At 51.2% G+C, this 16037-nt stretch overlaps 6 protein-coding genes across 6 annotated transcripts; 3 read left to right on the forward strand and 3 right to left on the reverse strand.

Annotated features, from left to right (window-relative positions):
- Window positions 1–306: 306 nt before the first annotated feature.
- Window positions 307–1302, forward strand: LRP88_09587 (uncharacterized protein; the record flags this gene model as incomplete). The annotated part of the gene is made up of 1 exon (XM_083246071.1): window positions 307–1302. The coding sequence occupies one exon, from the start codon at window positions 307–309 to the stop codon at window positions 1300–1302; it is 996 nt and encodes a 331-aa protein (XP_083097184.1).
- A 563-nt stretch (window positions 1303–1865) lies between these two features.
- On the reverse strand, window positions 1866–3422 carry LRP88_09588 (FAD-binding oxidoreductase; the record flags this gene model as incomplete). The annotated part of the gene is made up of 3 exons (XM_083246072.1): window positions 1866–2358; window positions 2408–3330; window positions 3387–3422. The coding sequence occupies 3 exons, from the start codon at window positions 3420–3422 to the stop codon at window positions 1866–1868; spliced, it is 1452 nt and encodes a 483-aa protein (XP_083097185.1).
- Window positions 3423–4107: 685 nt separating this feature from the next.
- LRP88_09589 (uncharacterized protein) lies at window positions 4108–5599 on the forward strand (the record flags this gene model as incomplete). The annotated part of the gene is made up of 7 exons (XM_083246073.1): window positions 4108–4303; window positions 4355–4374; window positions 4430–4463; window positions 4521–4594; window positions 4737–5005; window positions 5075–5170; window positions 5221–5599. The coding sequence occupies 7 exons, from the start codon at window positions 4108–4110 to the stop codon at window positions 5597–5599; spliced, it is 1068 nt and encodes a 355-aa protein (XP_083097186.1).
- A 1757-nt stretch (window positions 5600–7356) lies between these two features.
- On the forward strand, window positions 7357–9687 carry LRP88_09590 (PhoD-like phosphatase-domain-containing protein; the record flags this gene model as incomplete). Its single annotated transcript, XM_083246074.1, has 9 exons — window positions 7357–7812; window positions 7863–8022; window positions 8072–8238; window positions 8293–8362; window positions 8411–8552; window positions 8603–8715; window positions 8794–8966; window positions 9019–9114; window positions 9163–9687. The coding sequence occupies 9 exons, from the start codon at window positions 7357–7359 to the stop codon at window positions 9685–9687; spliced, it is 1902 nt and encodes a 633-aa protein (XP_083097187.1).
- A 128-nt stretch (window positions 9688–9815) lies between these two features.
- LRP88_09591 (tubulin beta chain) lies at window positions 9816–11493 on the reverse strand (the record flags this gene model as incomplete). The annotated part of the gene is made up of 7 exons (XM_083246075.1): window positions 9816–10203; window positions 10255–11045; window positions 11106–11160; window positions 11211–11250; window positions 11304–11329; window positions 11386–11396; window positions 11482–11493. 7 exons carry the CDS (start codon window positions 11491–11493, stop codon window positions 9816–9818), a joined length of 1323 nt encoding a protein of 440 aa, XP_083097188.1.
- Window positions 11494–14434: 2941 nt separating this feature from the next.
- LRP88_09592 (fatty acyl-CoA diphosphatase) lies at window positions 14435–15405 on the reverse strand (the record flags this gene model as incomplete). The annotated part of the gene is made up of 2 exons (XM_083246076.1): window positions 14435–14536; window positions 14587–15405. The coding sequence occupies 2 exons, from the start codon at window positions 15403–15405 to the stop codon at window positions 14435–14437; spliced, it is 921 nt and encodes a 306-aa protein (XP_083097189.1).
- Window positions 15406–16037: the final 632 nt, after the last annotated feature.

Genomic DNA, 16037 nt, shown 5'->3' on the forward strand with positions numbered 1-16037 from the left:
GCATCCTTTGATGCAGGTTGGTCAGATTAACGAAGATTCCGCGGAGCCAGCATGGGTCCAGCTTGATACTATCAACCTATCTCAACATATTTCCTGGAGACTAGTCACCTCTTCGGAAGACTACCCTACAATTCGCAAAAAGATACTTCACGAGCAGCTCAGCACGAAATTCTCTGATCTTGGAACTCGCCCTGGCTGGAGGACGGTGGTACTAAAGCAAGAGTCCGACGATTTAATGGAGGTGAGATCCTGGCTTGGAATCATCCCCATTTTGACGGAACCGGTGCAAAGATATTTCACGAAACCATGCTCGAAACTCTAAACCATGCCGGCGGAGGCTCCGACTTTCCACTTGTTCGCAACCACATTCTTAAGACAGTGGCCAACAAGCAAAACCTCCCACCTCCTCAAGAGACCGCGGGTAACTACTCTACTTCCTTTGGCTACATGGCCGATATGGTTTGGGAAGGCGTAAAGCCAAGGCTCTTTGGCTGGGCATCTACGCCTCCAACTATCTGGCCACCCATCTGCCCGGGACCTTACGAAACCAGGTTTCGAACCTTGACCATCGACAACCAGATGCTTCAGGGTGTGCTCGCGGCTTGTCGAGCGCACAAGACAACTCTGACGGGTCTCCTGCACGCCATCGCCCTCATCAGCCTCACCCCACACGTTCCAAAAGAGGTCTTTGAAGTAACAGGTAGTACACCGCTCAACCTACGGCGATTCATCCCAGCGCGATCTGAAGCGTTCCCCAATCTTGAGCCTGACAGGACAGTCAGCTGCTGCGTCACTTCAACAAAACACAAGTTCAATCAAGAGGTGCTGGATCAGATTCGTGATCGGGTCAGGACTGCTGGGGATGATTCCAAGTTGTCAACCTGTGCAGATATCATGTGGGATGTGTCGGCGAGAGTGCGGGAGGAACTGCAGGAAAAGCTCAGCCAAGGCCTCAAGAACGACTTGGTCGGCATGATGGGCTTTGTCGCGGACTGGAGAGAGCATGCCAAGGAAGCACAGCAAAAACCACGAGCGGCCACTTGGCTCGTCACCAACTTAGGAGTCCTCGACGGAGAGAATGGCTCAGTCCAGCTGGCAGGGACATGGTCAATTCAGAGGGCGGACTTCTTGCTAAGCGCTGACGTTGCCGGCCCAGCGCTTACTATCTGCCCTGTCGCTGTCAAGGGCCGAGATCTGACCATCAATGTTGGCTGGCAGGGAGGTGTTGTTGACGACGAACTGGGAGAACAGCTTGTGGGTGATATTGAGAAATGCTTTCGGGATATGGCGGTGACGCGTTAGTTTGCCACTAAGGGTTCAATGTAACTGATATATCCCATAATGAAGGATTATTATCGGACTAGGTTCTTCTTTGGGTTGAGTATAGAAAGGCCTGTCAGGAGATGTTCGGCAACGGATATAGCCTACCTACCTATGGACGGAAATATAGAGGGTAATAAGACGATAAAGAATCCTGGCTCGATGCCCCGTCCCGACGGCAAAAGCCGCCCACTCCTTGACAACCGGCAAGGTTCCATCGATCTAAGACACAGATGGTAATCCTTCAGGGCACAGACTGGGGACCCCCCACGTTAGACCTTGGCCACCGGCACTTTGGATCCCGATCCAGGGTCCTGGATACTTGGCAACAAGGATCGGGAAGGCTAATTCATCCCCTACTGCTGACAACTTGACACGAGTTCAGTTACTAAAGCCGTTCTTGCAGAAAAGATGGAACACAGGGCATTTAACTGACACAAGCTAATGCAGGATATCCTTGGATTTTAAGTTTATTAAGCATAACGCATCTCCACTCTCTATTCCTTCGTAAGTAACCCCTGACTACGTCCTTAATCCCCTCTCCCTCAAGGGAGTCTGAAGCCGCCCTTCCGTCTCTTCTGGAAGAAGCCCTCAGGGTCATACTTGGCTGACACCTTGCGCAGGAACGCGACGTTCTCGCTGCCGTAGCTCAGGATAGGGTCCTCCTGGCTAGGATCCACGTAGTTCAGGTATCGCCACTCACGCAGGCCGTCGATGGTCTTGGCGTACTCCTCCAGCGCCGAGGCAAAAGCGCTCGCCTTCTGGTGGAGAAGTACCTCCTGCTCGGCCGTCTTGACCGTGCAGGACAGCAGCCACATGAGGGAGTTGCCCTCGATTCTGTCAAGACCGAGCACGTTACCTCCGTGCTGAATGCCACGGTCGGCAAAGAGCCTGGGCACAGGCTGGAAAAGGTTCTGGGTGCCGAGCTCTGTGGCGGGAATCTCCTCCAGCAGCTCCTTAACAAAGGTGTCGTGGAGCTCAGCGGCCTTTTGGATGATGCGGACATCGTTGGCGAATGTAAGGCTGAACCAGACGTTGCTACACGAATTGTTAGCAATGGTACCTCGAGAAAGTTCGCGGTGCTTACTAGAGGCCAGAGGGGAGGACATAGGACTCGGCCATGTCACTGACAGGTCGGATGCTGATGTCATTGAACAGCTCCGGTACATCCAATGCCTCATCGAACGTGGCAGGTCGCTCGACACCGTTGGTATCGACAAGGACCTGAGCGACGAGGACATCAGTGGACATGCCCGGGTTGTAAGTCCAGTTGATCAGATACGCCGCCTCGGGGTTCTTTTCGTTGTTGTTGGTAAAGTTGACCATGGCGTGGGCGATGGCGTCGCCCTGGGACAACTCCGAGGCGCGGATACCGCCCCAGACATTGCCAGCTGGGAAGGTCTGCAGGTCGAAGCGTGTGACGATGCCAAGGTTGCCCGATCCGCCCTTTAGAGCCTTGAGAAGATCGGGGTTTGTGTCCTTGTTGGCGTTGACGATGCTGCCATCAGCGAGGACAATCTCGACATTGACGATGGAGTCGCATCCAAAGCCGGCGCGGCCAGTGTAATACGAGTTACCACCACCGGTCAAGAAGCCAGCAACGCCAACATTGCCGTCTCGACCACCTGGAACAGCAACACTGTGCTTCTCGAGCTCCTTGAAGACATCCGCCCATCGACCACCGGGCAAGACCGAGGCCAGAGAAGTGGCAGGGTCGTACTCGGTGCCCTTGAGGAGGCCGAGGTCGATGGTGACGCCGTTGTCGACGTTGCTACCGCCTGCCCAGTGACTGTGGCCACCGCTTCGGATGGCAAAGTCAGCGGTAGAGTTGGCCCCCAGAACTCGGATGATCTTGGACACATCTTGAGCGTTCTTGGGTCGAACGATGCAAGATGGCGTCAAGCGGGAGCTGGCAGACCACCAAGAGTCCACTCTCTCCTCATACCCATCTTCAGCAGGGACAAGGAGCTGGTCACCGTCCTTGAAGCCCGCGGCAGAGAGCAGAGAGCACTTAAAAGAGGATCAGCGTTCATTGTTCGACAAGAGGAAGGTGTTGAGTTTCTTACTGCTTTCGCAGCCGCATCCTCAGCAGTTTGACGCATCACGACGGATGTGCTGGGACCCGCGAGAAGGATCGCCATGAGCGCCGTTGTAAATGGATGAACCAACATGGTGGGGAGAAGGATCGACGGTGGGCTTAAGTTTATTCAAGACAAGGTGGCCGAGGGGGGATAGTAGCATGCAATGCAGGTTACTACTGCAGGGTCAAGGAGTGCTGATGTGACACGACAGTCTGGAGCGCCTTTATAAGTCAAAGTCACCTCCCTTTTTTGTACTTTTTCGGACAACTCCTTCTCCCCGTCGGCGGAAATTACAACGGAGCTTACGGACGAAAAGGTGAGGTATATCTTTGCTGGTTATGCCAAGGCTATTTCTTCCCTCTTCCGTACCACGTACGGAGTAGGCTATCCCGTTCGCTGTCAAGGATCACCCCCCTGCCATCCTTACCCGGGAGAAGGATCCAAGCCAAGCGATGGTACTATGCAGGTAATAATAGCAAGGGGTCAACGAACGGTATCGGTGCATCCGGGGCCAAGAACAAGATGCTGTCATGCAGGCCAAGATTCCCAAACCCAACCCTGAGCCTCCTGATGTAAGTCGGGGTCGTAAAAAGCTGCGCCTTTTCCGCGCATACCGAACAAATCACTTGCAGGAGAATCCGAATTTTCGGGTCCTGCTTTTCTCTTCTCTTTTGTTTCTTCTTCTTTCTGTTTGCGTGAAATCATCATGTCCGTGGTTGACGGCGTTCTCGTCGCCATCCCGCCCCCAGAAGGCTATGTCGTCGACTTTGACAACCCGCAGCGTACCTCTGTCGAGGCTACGTACGTGATCTGCGGAATCGGCATGGCCTTGGCCCTCTTCTTTCTCTTCCAGAGACTGTACGTCAAGATGTTCGTCAGGAATAACTTTGGGATCGACGACGGTGCGTTACAGCTAAACAGCAGTGGATCAGACGGAAGCTAACAATTAACAGTGCTCTTGATCATCGCCTGGGTATGTCTTGTCTAATGGAAGTTGCCATCTGCCGATCCATCGCTTATCTTGACAGGTTGGGTCAATCACAATTCAAGCCCTGTCTCTTCGTGAGTTTCTCTGCACATTGACCTGATCACAATAGAGATGCGTGCTGACACTTGCAGGCTCGTTCGCTGAGGGTTGGATGGGAGTCCACGGCTGGGAGATTCCCTTTGAAAAGTTCCAAAAGGCCATCCTTGTACGTCTTTGGCTCTACGGCGCCCGTCCTTGATTAACCGTCTCAGTGGGCAACCTACATCAACTCGATCGTCTACACCGTCCCGACATGTCTATCAAAAGTAGTCATCCTACTATTCCTCCTCGAACTTAACAAGGGCCAGGCCTGGTACCGATGGACAATCTTTACCACCATCTTCATCGTGTCTGCTTCCAGCATCAGCATATTCTTCGCCTCCGTCTTCCCATGCACGCCTTTCCGCAAATCTTGGGATCTGGCTATTCCTGCCGAAGTAGGCTCTTGCATCGATCGGCCGGCCATGTTCCAGGCGACTGCGGGGTTGGGTGTTGCAACTGATGTCTTGATCATTGCCATCCCTATACCCATGATTGTTGGGCTTCATCTGTCGGCTAAGAAGAAGGCCGCTCTTCTGTGCCTGTTTGCCATTGGCTCTGCGTGAGTTTTGCCTTTCGATGAATGCCCAGATATTGACAGTTGTAGAACCGTCATCACCTCCATGGTCCGACTCGCTCTCCTCATCTCCCAGCTCGATGCCGTCGACACAACCTGGGGCGGTGGCCCAATCCACGCTTGGATGTTTGTTCCCTACCCCTCATCTCCTTGCACTCACTGAACCATTGAAACAGCTGCGTCGAAGCAAACCTCCTCATCATGTGCGCATGCCTATCGACGCTCCGCCACTTCGTCAAAACAGTTGCTCCCCGCCTACTCTCAAGCAGCAGAGGAACCAGCACGGGCAAGTCGAAGACAGGACTCTCCTCGGGCCACGAGCTTCGAACCATTGGAGGAGGCACAGGGGGAAGGTCAGCCAACAGGGCACCCTACACCCAATTTGACGACCCCTTCACCACAACGGCTGAGGCAGAGGGTGGCTTCGGATGGCGACGAGAGGGAAAGGCGGGGAGCTTGGATGACAAGTCAAGTAACGATGACGGGAGAAGTGACAAAGGGATTCTCCAAACGACGACCATGGTTGTGCAATATTCAGAAGCCCGTGCGGTATAACGCACCCCTGAAGAGAACGCAGTGTGATATCATGATTAGCTAGTCTAGTTGGCAAAAATTATTTATTAATTAATCCACTTGTAAAGATCTTATTTGCCCATATGTGAGGCCTAAAGAGCAAATACTAGATGGTGATACTATTCCGGCACATATCAGTACAACCAGAATCCATGGTAGGAGCCCATTTCGCGCTGGACATGTCGCCACATGCCGTAAAGGGCTTGTCTACAGCCACATTCCCGAATAACTTCCCCCCCCAGTCAAAAACCCAGGAGGGCGGTTCCTCAGCCGGCAGATAACTACCTGGTAGTCGCCGAGTCTCACCAAGTGGCCGGCTCGCTGGCAGGGGGTCATCCGTATTATATTCAGATAAGGAAACTGGCCTGATCCTTTGCAAGAATAGCCGACCAGGTTTCGATAAAGGCGTCTCCACAAAGTCTTGTCGCAGTCGGGGTGGATCCCAAGTTCCTTCGCGTCGCTGCCGAGGTTCAGGAGGCTCAAGCGATCCCTGACTTCCCTGGGTCCGTTGATCGAAGGATCATGTCATCTACGTCACGGGAAAAGGCATAGGTGAGAAGGTTAGCTAGCGAGTGACCTCGGTTCGAAGAGCTCTAAAGCGCTGCTGCTCAACCATCCTGGTCGCACCGTAGACGAAAGTTACGATATTCTCGCTAGCGAAGGCAGTAGGGTTCATGTTCCTAGCCGTCAACATGTCCCGGGTAAATAGAACGTCATACCAGCTTTTGAAAAAACCATCAGGAGAATCTCAACGATGATAAGGACCTGCAGGGAATGGAACCATTTCATAAAAGTGCTTGAGAACTGAGCCATACTCGAGTCCCCCTACCGTCTGACCTGGTTGGCCATGCCGGTCAAGGCGTCCATGAATTCGTCGTCCCTGAGCTGCTTGAGAGCGACGGCCAGGCTCAAATGAGTGACCATCAATCATGACAATTGAAATGGCGTTGGCATCTCACCAAACTTATGAGAGCGTCCCGTAGAGACAGAATGAGAAAATTGCAATTCCTGACTGATCACAGTAAGCTTAAATATAATTCTATCAAGTTATAATAAAACGATAATCAAACAATCATAAGCTTAAATACTTTAATAAAAATTTAATATTACCTTAAGCAACTTTATATAACTATTGTTATTTCTACTAATTATAATACCTTTCGTACCTATTCTCTAGCAACCACCTTGTCACCTCGGCATGAACCAAGTCCCCGACTATCCAACAGGAATATAAACAGATAGTGATCTGCATCGAAATAACCTAACTTTGTACGGAGTCGCATCTTAACCGCTCCACTGTTCGATCTTGATTCATACCACTCCAATCACAGCTAGACGATGTCCAACGTTGATGCATCCTCAACAGCCAATTAGCTGCCCGGACGACACCACGATGGTCAGTCAGTCTCAAAACTTCAACAACCACGTGCAATGAGTTTGCTCCTAGTATTCGATGCTTACAATCCGGACGTTGGTCATTGGATATCTCCCTCTCACATCGCTGCCTCTTTCGTGACCGGTAGATAAGGCCTAGTTGACGTGTAGTGCTACAAACGGGAGTGGTGATGTAACCGGCGCAAGAAACGTGCAGAAGACGAGAGGAACTGTTGGCTGCCAAGCTGGAGGAGCATATTCGAGGAGTAAGAGGCACAGGTGGGGTGAACTGGGTTTAAATGGTGTTGATAAGTTTGGCTGCAGCCACAGAGTCCAAGCACAAGACCATCTTCCTCGATACTGCCATGAAGACCACGCTTGTATATGCAGCCGGTCTCTTGGCCACGAGAGCATTGGCTGCGTTTGACGGCAACCTCAACTATGCCAGTCCCTCTCGTCGTCACATCCGCCTTGGCATCGACGTGCCCCTGGTAAAGCGTCGATCCATGAAGCGCGGCAACGTTCTGTACGAGCCCTCTGACCTTGAATTCACTCACGGTGTGGCCTCTGGAGATCCATGGGCCGACAGCGTCATTCTCTGGACTCGTATCGCTCCCTTGGCCAAGTCGAGTGAAAGCACAAAAGTGGTAGACGGCACAGCGGGATACTACAGCCACGAGACGGAAAAGTACATCAAGGCTGATCCCCACCCCATTTGCTTGGATTGGGATGTCTATGACTCCGATCCGTCAGAGGGAGAGGCGAAACGTGTGACGAGTGGCCGAGCATACACGACGTCTGATATTGACTACACAGTTAAGGTGAGACATCATAGCTCTGCTCGCAAAGATCCCCACTGAAGCGTTAGTAGGTTGAGGCTCCTGACTTGAAGCCTCTCACTGTCTACTACTATCAATTTACAATCTGTGGCTCCGAGAAGAGGAGTGTCGTGGGTCGTACCAAGACAGCTCCGACAGCCGACGATGCCGTCCACGACCTAAGCTTTGCCGTTTTCTCTTGCAGCAACTACCGTAAGAGGCTTCACCCTGGTGTTTGAATATGCCTACTAATTTTATTCAGCCAATGGATATTTCAATGCATATGGAAATGCTGCTAGAAAGGATGAGCACGACTATGTTATCCACCTAGGTGACTACATCTATGAGACTGGCCGAGACGGAGAGAGGGCCACTATGCCAGCCAAGACTATTTTTACTTTGCATGACTATCGCACTCGACATGGACAGGTAATATCCCAAAACTGAGACTCAGACAGTGACAGATCTAATGTGCTGCTCCAGTACCGCACCGACCCTGACCTACAGCTCCTTTCACAAAACTTTGCCTGGATTCCTACTTGGGACGACCACGGTAGGCTACATCTATCAAGCTGCCAAAGTCCAACTAACATCAAGACAGAGTTCGCGGACAACGGCTACCGGGATGGCTTCTCCCACATGAACAACACTGAGGATTCCTTCCTAAACGAAGGTCCCAAGGTCAGCGTCGACACTCGAAAGGTCAATGCCGTGCGGGCATACTTTGAGTGGATGCCTATTCGGTATGAAACTGAATCTTTCGAAGAAATGTTGTGTCGCTCACAAAACTTAGGCAAACGGATCTGGACGATGGCTTGAGAGTCTGGAGGTCGTTCCAGATGGGCAAGCTCCTGGATCTCATTATCCTCGACACGCGAAACTATGACCGCAGCATCACATCGCTTGGTAAGCAATCCTCTTCTGATAAACCTCACTACTGACCAAGCTTAGGCTGGAACGACGAGTATGTCGACTTGATCCGAGACGACCCCAGCCGCACCTTGATGGGAGGCCGTCAGGAGAATTGGTTCTACAGGTCCCTCAGCAAGTCCCAAGAGAGAGGTGCAGCTTGGAGAATCATTGGAAATCAAATCATTTTTTCTCGCATCACTGAGAACTGGGGCAATGGGGAGATTCTGCCAAGTGATAACTGGAGTGTAAGTCACCCCTTGCTTAGTGGTTAACTTACAACCACTTACACTTCACAAGGGATACGTTGCCAACCGAAACCGAACCCTGGAACACCTCTATGATAATGAGATTGGCAACAATATTTTTCTCGCTGGAGACAGCCACCAGAACTGGGTAAGCTTCCCGACTGCAAGTCGGCTCTTCAAGTGCTAACCTCTCAAGGTCTCGGATCTGGTCTGGTTAGGGAACCACGACTACGACAACAAGACTGGTTCTGGAAGCATCGGAGTCGAGTTTGCTGGCACTGCCGTCAGCTCCAGTGGTGTCAACGGCCCCATCGAGCCCAACGCCGGAAAGGCTGCTCGCGAGAGAGTCAAGAGCAACCCTGAGTTGATGTGGCAGGAAGGATACTACAGGGGATACTTCCGTCTTGATGTCAGTCCCAAAAAGGTCACGGCGCAGTTCTATGGTGGGTATTCCTCTGAAACCTTGGCACGGCTACTGACAGACCTAGGCTCTCCTTCGGTGGCTACTCGTAACCCCTGGGATATTCCTCTGGCCAACTTCACCGTTCTATCTGGTGAGAACCACCTTCATAGGCCAGTTGCTGACGGCCAAGTTGAGTCCGGCGCACTTCGATACGGAGAGGTTAAGCACACCAACTTCTCTCTCAACACCGAGACCGGCAAGTGGAAGCACATTGAATTTGACACTATGTATGTCAAGTCGTCTGAAGTCCAAAAATAATACCATTTACTAGATATGAGTTGCCAAGAGAAGTAGATAGAAAAGCGGCTATTTAGATATATAGATATTTTTCAACAAAAGACCACAACCAATAAAAGAAGCGAAAGAATCCCAAACCTGCATCTCCATCACTCAGCGGCAACTTCCTCCTCCTCATACTCGGCAGCCTCGTCGTCAGCGCTAGCGTCCTGGTACTGCTGATACTCGGATATCAAGTCGTGCATGTTAGACTCTGCTTCCGTGAATTCCATGTCGTCCATTCCCTCGCCTGTGTACCAGTGCAAGAACGCCTTGCGGCGGAACATTGCTGAGAATTGGTCCGCGACGTGCTTGAACACTTCCTGAATAGCGGTTGAGTTGCCCACGAAGGTGGCTGCCATGCTGAGACCCTGTGGGGGTACGGAGCAGAGCGCGGTTTGTACGTTGTTGGGGATCCAGTCGACGAAATACGAAGAGTTCTTGGATTGCACGTTGAGCATCTGGTCTTCGATTTCCTTGGTTGACAGACGGCCACGGCTGATTCAAGTTAGCAACGTCAAGGTTAACATCCCTATGTGTATGACTTACAAAATAGCCGAACAAGCAAGATATCTTCCATTTCGGAAATCAGAATCCGCCATCATGTTCTTGGGATCAAAAATCTGCTGCGTAAGCGAAGGTACAGTCAGATGTTGAAACGACCGACTATCCCGGCTCATAAGCGGCGCAAAGCCAACCATGAAGAAGTGCAGTCGAGGAAACGGAATCATGTTGACGGCCATCTTGCGAAGATCCGAGTTGAGCTGGCCAGGGAAGCGGAAACACGTCGTCACGCCCGCCATGACCTTGGCGATCAGAAAGTTGAGGTCAGAGTAGGACGGGGTGGCAATCTTGAGGCTCCTTGTACAGATGTCAACGAGGGCCTTATTGTCGAGGCAAAATGTTTCGTCAGAGTTTTCGATGAGCTGGTTTAGAGCCAAGGTGGTGTTGTACGGTTCAACGACCGTGTTGGAAACGGTTGGTGATGGGAGAACTGAATAGGTGGCGATCATGCGGTCAGGGAATTCCTCCTTGATCTTGGCCAGCAGGAGGGTGCCCATTCCTGAGCCACTGCCTCCGCCGAGAGAGTGGGAGAGCTGGAAGCCTTGAAGGTGATCGCAACCTTCAGCCTCTCTTCTCACCACATCAACAACCTCATCGACGATCTCAGCGCCTTCCGAATAATGCCCCTTAGCCCAGTTGTTTCCGGCGCTATCAGCCCCCGAGACAAAGTTGTCTGGGCGGAACAATTGCCCCATAGGCCCAGCGCGGATGCTATCCAGGGGGCCGGGCTCCAAGTCGATGAGGACTGCACGGGGAACATACTTGCTGCCCGTTGCCTAGAGAGTAACTACCATTAGCGGGCCTTGTCTATGTGAGGCGGTGTAAAAGTGACTTGCTTCGTTGAAGTAGACGTTGAGTCGCTCTAGTTGAACGTCCGATGTGCCGTTGTATCTGCGCAGAGTTAAGCAAGAGGTGAGGAGTAAAAGTCGGGAAACTCACGCTCCATCCAGGTCGATTCCATGTTCACCAGAAACGGTTTGCCTATAAGGTGTCAGTTCTACAGCTCCTTGAAAGTCAAACAGCTGCTGCAGTACCAAAAGTTTGTTCCGATTTGATTGCCCTGCGAGGAAATCAACATCTACACCATCAAAGCAAACAGGGGGTGAGATATCTTACACATTGGCCGACTTGAAGGTGTACCTGATCAGAAAGGGGAGTCGTCAGATTTCGCAACCCAAAAAAAGAAGATCATGCAAATTGCCAAAAACTCACAATCTCGCGCATTGTCGCCGCCTAAACTGCAATAGGAATCTGCTGCCTTTGATTTGCTCCAAAACTGACCCTCTGAGGACGCGTCACGAAGTACGACAACTTATACGGCGCAAACCTGATGCCTAACGGCGAGAGATATTCTGGTGCCTATTTAAAGCTGTAGCCTGGTGGCCTGACATGGCCCATGGGATGGGCGGGAATCCCTGATTTCTAATTTATCGGCCGACAGGCTCTTTCCGGTCCCCGATTGCTCGGGCTTGTTGTCTGTTGTGGATCTTGGGACCTGTTGGGTTGACATTCTAGTGCGTTTCGTTGCGACCGAGACAAGTTGCCCTTGACGACCTTGCCTCCGTCATTCCCCCTTCACTTTGTATTCTGCCTGCCTAGTTTAAGACCATCGCCCATTCCTCCATCTTGTGTCCAGAACGCGGGGGCCTTGTGCTGACAATAATCGCTGCCTCTGGCCAAGTAATTGTCCTCATCTCGCTTCTGACGTGGCACGGATGTGAGGGTCACTTTTATCAGCCGGCCATTCAATTGCATGATAACATGTAAGGCGCCAGCAGAGGTGGGCGACTTGTCACCGCCCAGTTTTTCTCATAAACGATGGTAGGAATTAATCATGGTGCCTGAGAATTGTCAAATAGAAGCCTTGATCGTTGCTCCGGAGGAACAATGTTCTCAAATGTCAGCGCTACTTTGAACCCATGAAACCTACTCCAACAGCCTGTCATTACTTGCTGTCACATCTCGTCACATCCTGTCACATCCATCTACCACACAGATAAATCACAGCCCAACCACGCAGATGCGCGCTTTTCATTTTTCGACCTAAGTTGTCAACAGATGCCCAATCCTTGGCTAGTTGGAGCAAGAACGAATGCTTCGCGACCACATCTACAACACTGCGACTAACCCCCATGTACTAGAGTGCAATCGTCTTAGACTTGGGCATCTCCTCAACTTGGTGGCGCACCAGGTTTGCTGCCGGTCATTCTACTTGGTTGCAAGGTCTTTCGCAATGTCAGTAAGTTAATACGAACGTTGGTCATCGTCATCTCGGCAAGCAATTTTTCATCCTTCAAGACAGCCAACGGGAACGACCATTAGCACCCTGGTAAAATTGTCAAAATCGCACCAGTTTGACGAACAAGAGATAATGAAACTGCAACTCAATATCACATAATTTCTTGACAACAAGCTCCCCATAACTCGTGCATGCCGACCACTTTGCCATATCCTCTCCGTCTCGGCTTCACAAGTTGATGACGTTCAAGTAACCGGAGAAATTCTGTCCCACGATCCTCTCGCACAAGCTCGGCCAAGTCAAGCCAACATCTCTATCTCCACAAAGACTCTTGTCTTCTCGCCAGCCTACAGGTCCCAGTTTTCATGGGTTTCCTAACTTGGATGCTCGCCTCTACAACTACCTTGTGATAACTAATCCCATTCATCAACACCCGAAACGCATTGCCTGGGCAGATTTGCTGCTGGACCAATGACTCTCAAGTTCAAGTGCCAAGATTTTAATACTTGTAACATCAAATAAGCAGTATTGCCGAAGCCTGAAACTTCCTTGTGCATATCCGTGAAGCTGGTACATGGTTAGATTCCTCAACTCTTGACCTCGTTTTCGTTCAACGGCAAGCTTTGAACTTGCTGTGTCTCTACCTGCCAACCGCGGTATTGATATGCTACCATAATTTGCCATTTTACTGTATGTTATCTATTCTTGGTCACAACCAGTAGACCTCGTTCGGAAAGGGGCGCTTTTAACCTTGACCATAAACTAACCGTAAACTAACCCATAGGGACGGGAGGGCCTAGGGACTGTTATATACGAAAAGTTTTACCTACATAACTGGAATTCTGGTGAAGCAGAGGCTACTAGAAAAGGGCCACCGCACAAATCTGGATAGGATCTAGCAACCGCTGCCGGAGTACAACGCATCACTTGGATAGGACACAAGGGAATGGATTTTTACCATGCTTCGATAGCTCCAGGGTTATCTATTTCACGGAGTAACGCAGAATTCCCCAAATATTTCTGGTGGCACACGATGGAATTCGACTACCTGGAGGATAGGCAACGTCTAAGCACCTGCAACAGACTCTTTCTAAGGAGCTGTTCCTCTCTTTTGGAACGTGAATAACAAGTTTCCATGCTAAAATGCGCCAAATTATCTGTCTATACTATCAGAGCGTTGTTCTTAACTTTTGCTGATGTCGTTTCAACCTCTCCGGGTTGGATGTCCACGGGTTGCGTAGTTCGAAACGAGTAACAAGAATGAAATACCAGCAGAGAACTCGGCGATTGAAACATCATTGTCCAAAAGGCACTGCTCTCAGTCAACATAAAATCTGCTTCCAGGATTTTAGAGGTCATCTTTATTCAGGGAAATCGGTGACATCGTCGTAGGAATAGGTGGCCGTCAGCTCATGCAGCTCTGGCAAGCCTTCATCATATAGGTGTGCGTAGATGGTGCCAGTCTTGTTTCCCGATTCTGAAAACGCATCTATGTTTGAATCATGTTCTCATAAATCGAGGAATTTTCACGGCCTGGGCCTTTTGGCTATCTCCTCTTCTATCTACTACGCCTTTCGATCCCAAGGACAGTTTCCATAGTGTTAACTTCAGGACTTCTTTGCTCCTTTGCCATAAGGTCAACGCTTCTCTCCGGTGTGGTTTGACTATCCGTATTCATCTGCTTCAGGTACCTTGTTGAATCAGCTGCCGCATTAAAGAGTGGCTGACAGAACAACATATTCCGCCCACAGGTGTCCAATGCGCCGCCCATTACATATGATATCGCATCAGCGCCAGAAACTACATCATGTTGAAAACAGCCGAAACATCAGGTTTCAGAAAGCCAATACATATTATTTATTTCTAAGATCTAATTACGCTGGCCATCGCCACTCATACCCGCATGTCTCGTCATATTACATCCATCTATATCCCCGGGAGCCCGATAACCTGTCTAACAGCAGGCACAAATCGAGGCACAATGTAAACAATGTAAAAGCCTGTAGCGGCGGTCAAGAGTCCAGTAAACTGCAAATAGTTAGTCAAGATACGATGGACAGGTGCTGGGGCAAACTCACCTTCTCGAACCAAGTGTGGAAGTAGATGGCTGTCATAAGAAGCATCCACACGCTAAGGCCCATGACGCCCACGGCAAACTTGCCGCCCACCCCAAGGGACGGTTCTTCCACGCGCTCCTGGGATGTCTGGGCCTCGACGTTGGCGCTCTTGAGGGCTCCGTCCGACATGACGACGCATCTCTCCTCGTCCTGCCCGAGCCATCGCCCAACTGCCCAGCCAACTTCCTGCATGAGGAATGCAGTGCCGAGACTGAGAAGGAAGACATGACCTGATATGTCATGACCGCCCTTCCACTTGCCACCGGCTGCTTTGCAGGCCACGGATGTCACCATCTCCCCAAGGCCGCTATCACCCATCTCAATCTCTCTCCGAGCAAGTTCGCATCGACCACCCGTCCATCGGAAGCCGCGGTCGATCAGAGCGGGGCCGAAGCACCACTGCGTAACGAGGATCCAGATAGTTGTCACAGCAGCCCATCGCAATACTGCGCGGAGTCGACGTCCCGCGTCGGCGGTACTCGGGTGTGTAAAGATGAAGAGCGCAAAGGCGACAGTGATCCATGCCCAGCCTCTCTTGACAAAGACAACGTTGAAGATGTTGGACTTGAGCGCAAAGTAGCTCGGGGCGACTTTGATGTCTTGGACGTGGGCTTGCGCGACGTGGTCGTATGGCGCGGAGCGAGTCTCAGGAGACAGGATGGAGAAGACGGTGCCGAACACAAGAACGACGGGGAACAATAACAGGCCGACTCTCTCGAAAGGCGTCGGAAGGAAGGGCGACGTGCGCGGGGTCAATGTCGAAGTTCTCGCGGGTTCCATGGTGATGTCGCCAGAAGAGTCGGCCGCTTTGGCGGCGCGTCGGGTAGTAACCATTCTAGAAAAGCAGCAAAACAGCAGAGTGCAGTCCGACAGAAATCGCAGAATGTTAATTGACGGGTAGAAAAGAACCTCTGGCGCGGAAGGAGGAAGAGTTTAAGTGGCGCCAAACGGCTTTGTTGGCGAAAGCTGGCCACCACGATGACGTCGACGTGGTGGCTATTGGCAGGGTCTCAGTAACGTCGGCCGGAAGAACAAATCCCCGAGTCTTTGTTTAAAGACAAATGAGCTGTGAAGGTTAGGAATGTGAGCGCAAAGCCTATCACATCGCGAGGTCCCTTACATTGAAGGCGCACCGTATTGGCGCTGAACTTTGTCGGCACCAAGAAGTCTTTGTTCCTAGATGCTGACTGGGTTGCCATCCCAATATCGATCCTTTGATCGCTCGCCGGGCCCCACACCACCAACACCAACCAGATTGATCTTGGCAGCTGAACGCCGTCCGTCACACAACGCCAGGCTGCCACCGCCATCCAACCACACAATCACTCGCTCAAGCCAAGCCCCTATAACCTAGTCTAATACACTCCTCCTTCAGCGAAGTAGCTGCATTCTACCAGAGAATCGCATGGCGC

Source organism: Fusarium phalaenopsidis, assembly GCF_050370095.1.
Source record: "Fusarium phalaenopsidis strain FUZ10S chromosome Unknown contig_32304, whole genome shotgun sequence".
In the NCBI taxonomy this organism is placed as follows: Eukaryota; Fungi; Ascomycota; class Sordariomycetes; order Hypocreales; family Nectriaceae; genus Fusarium; species Fusarium phalaenopsidis.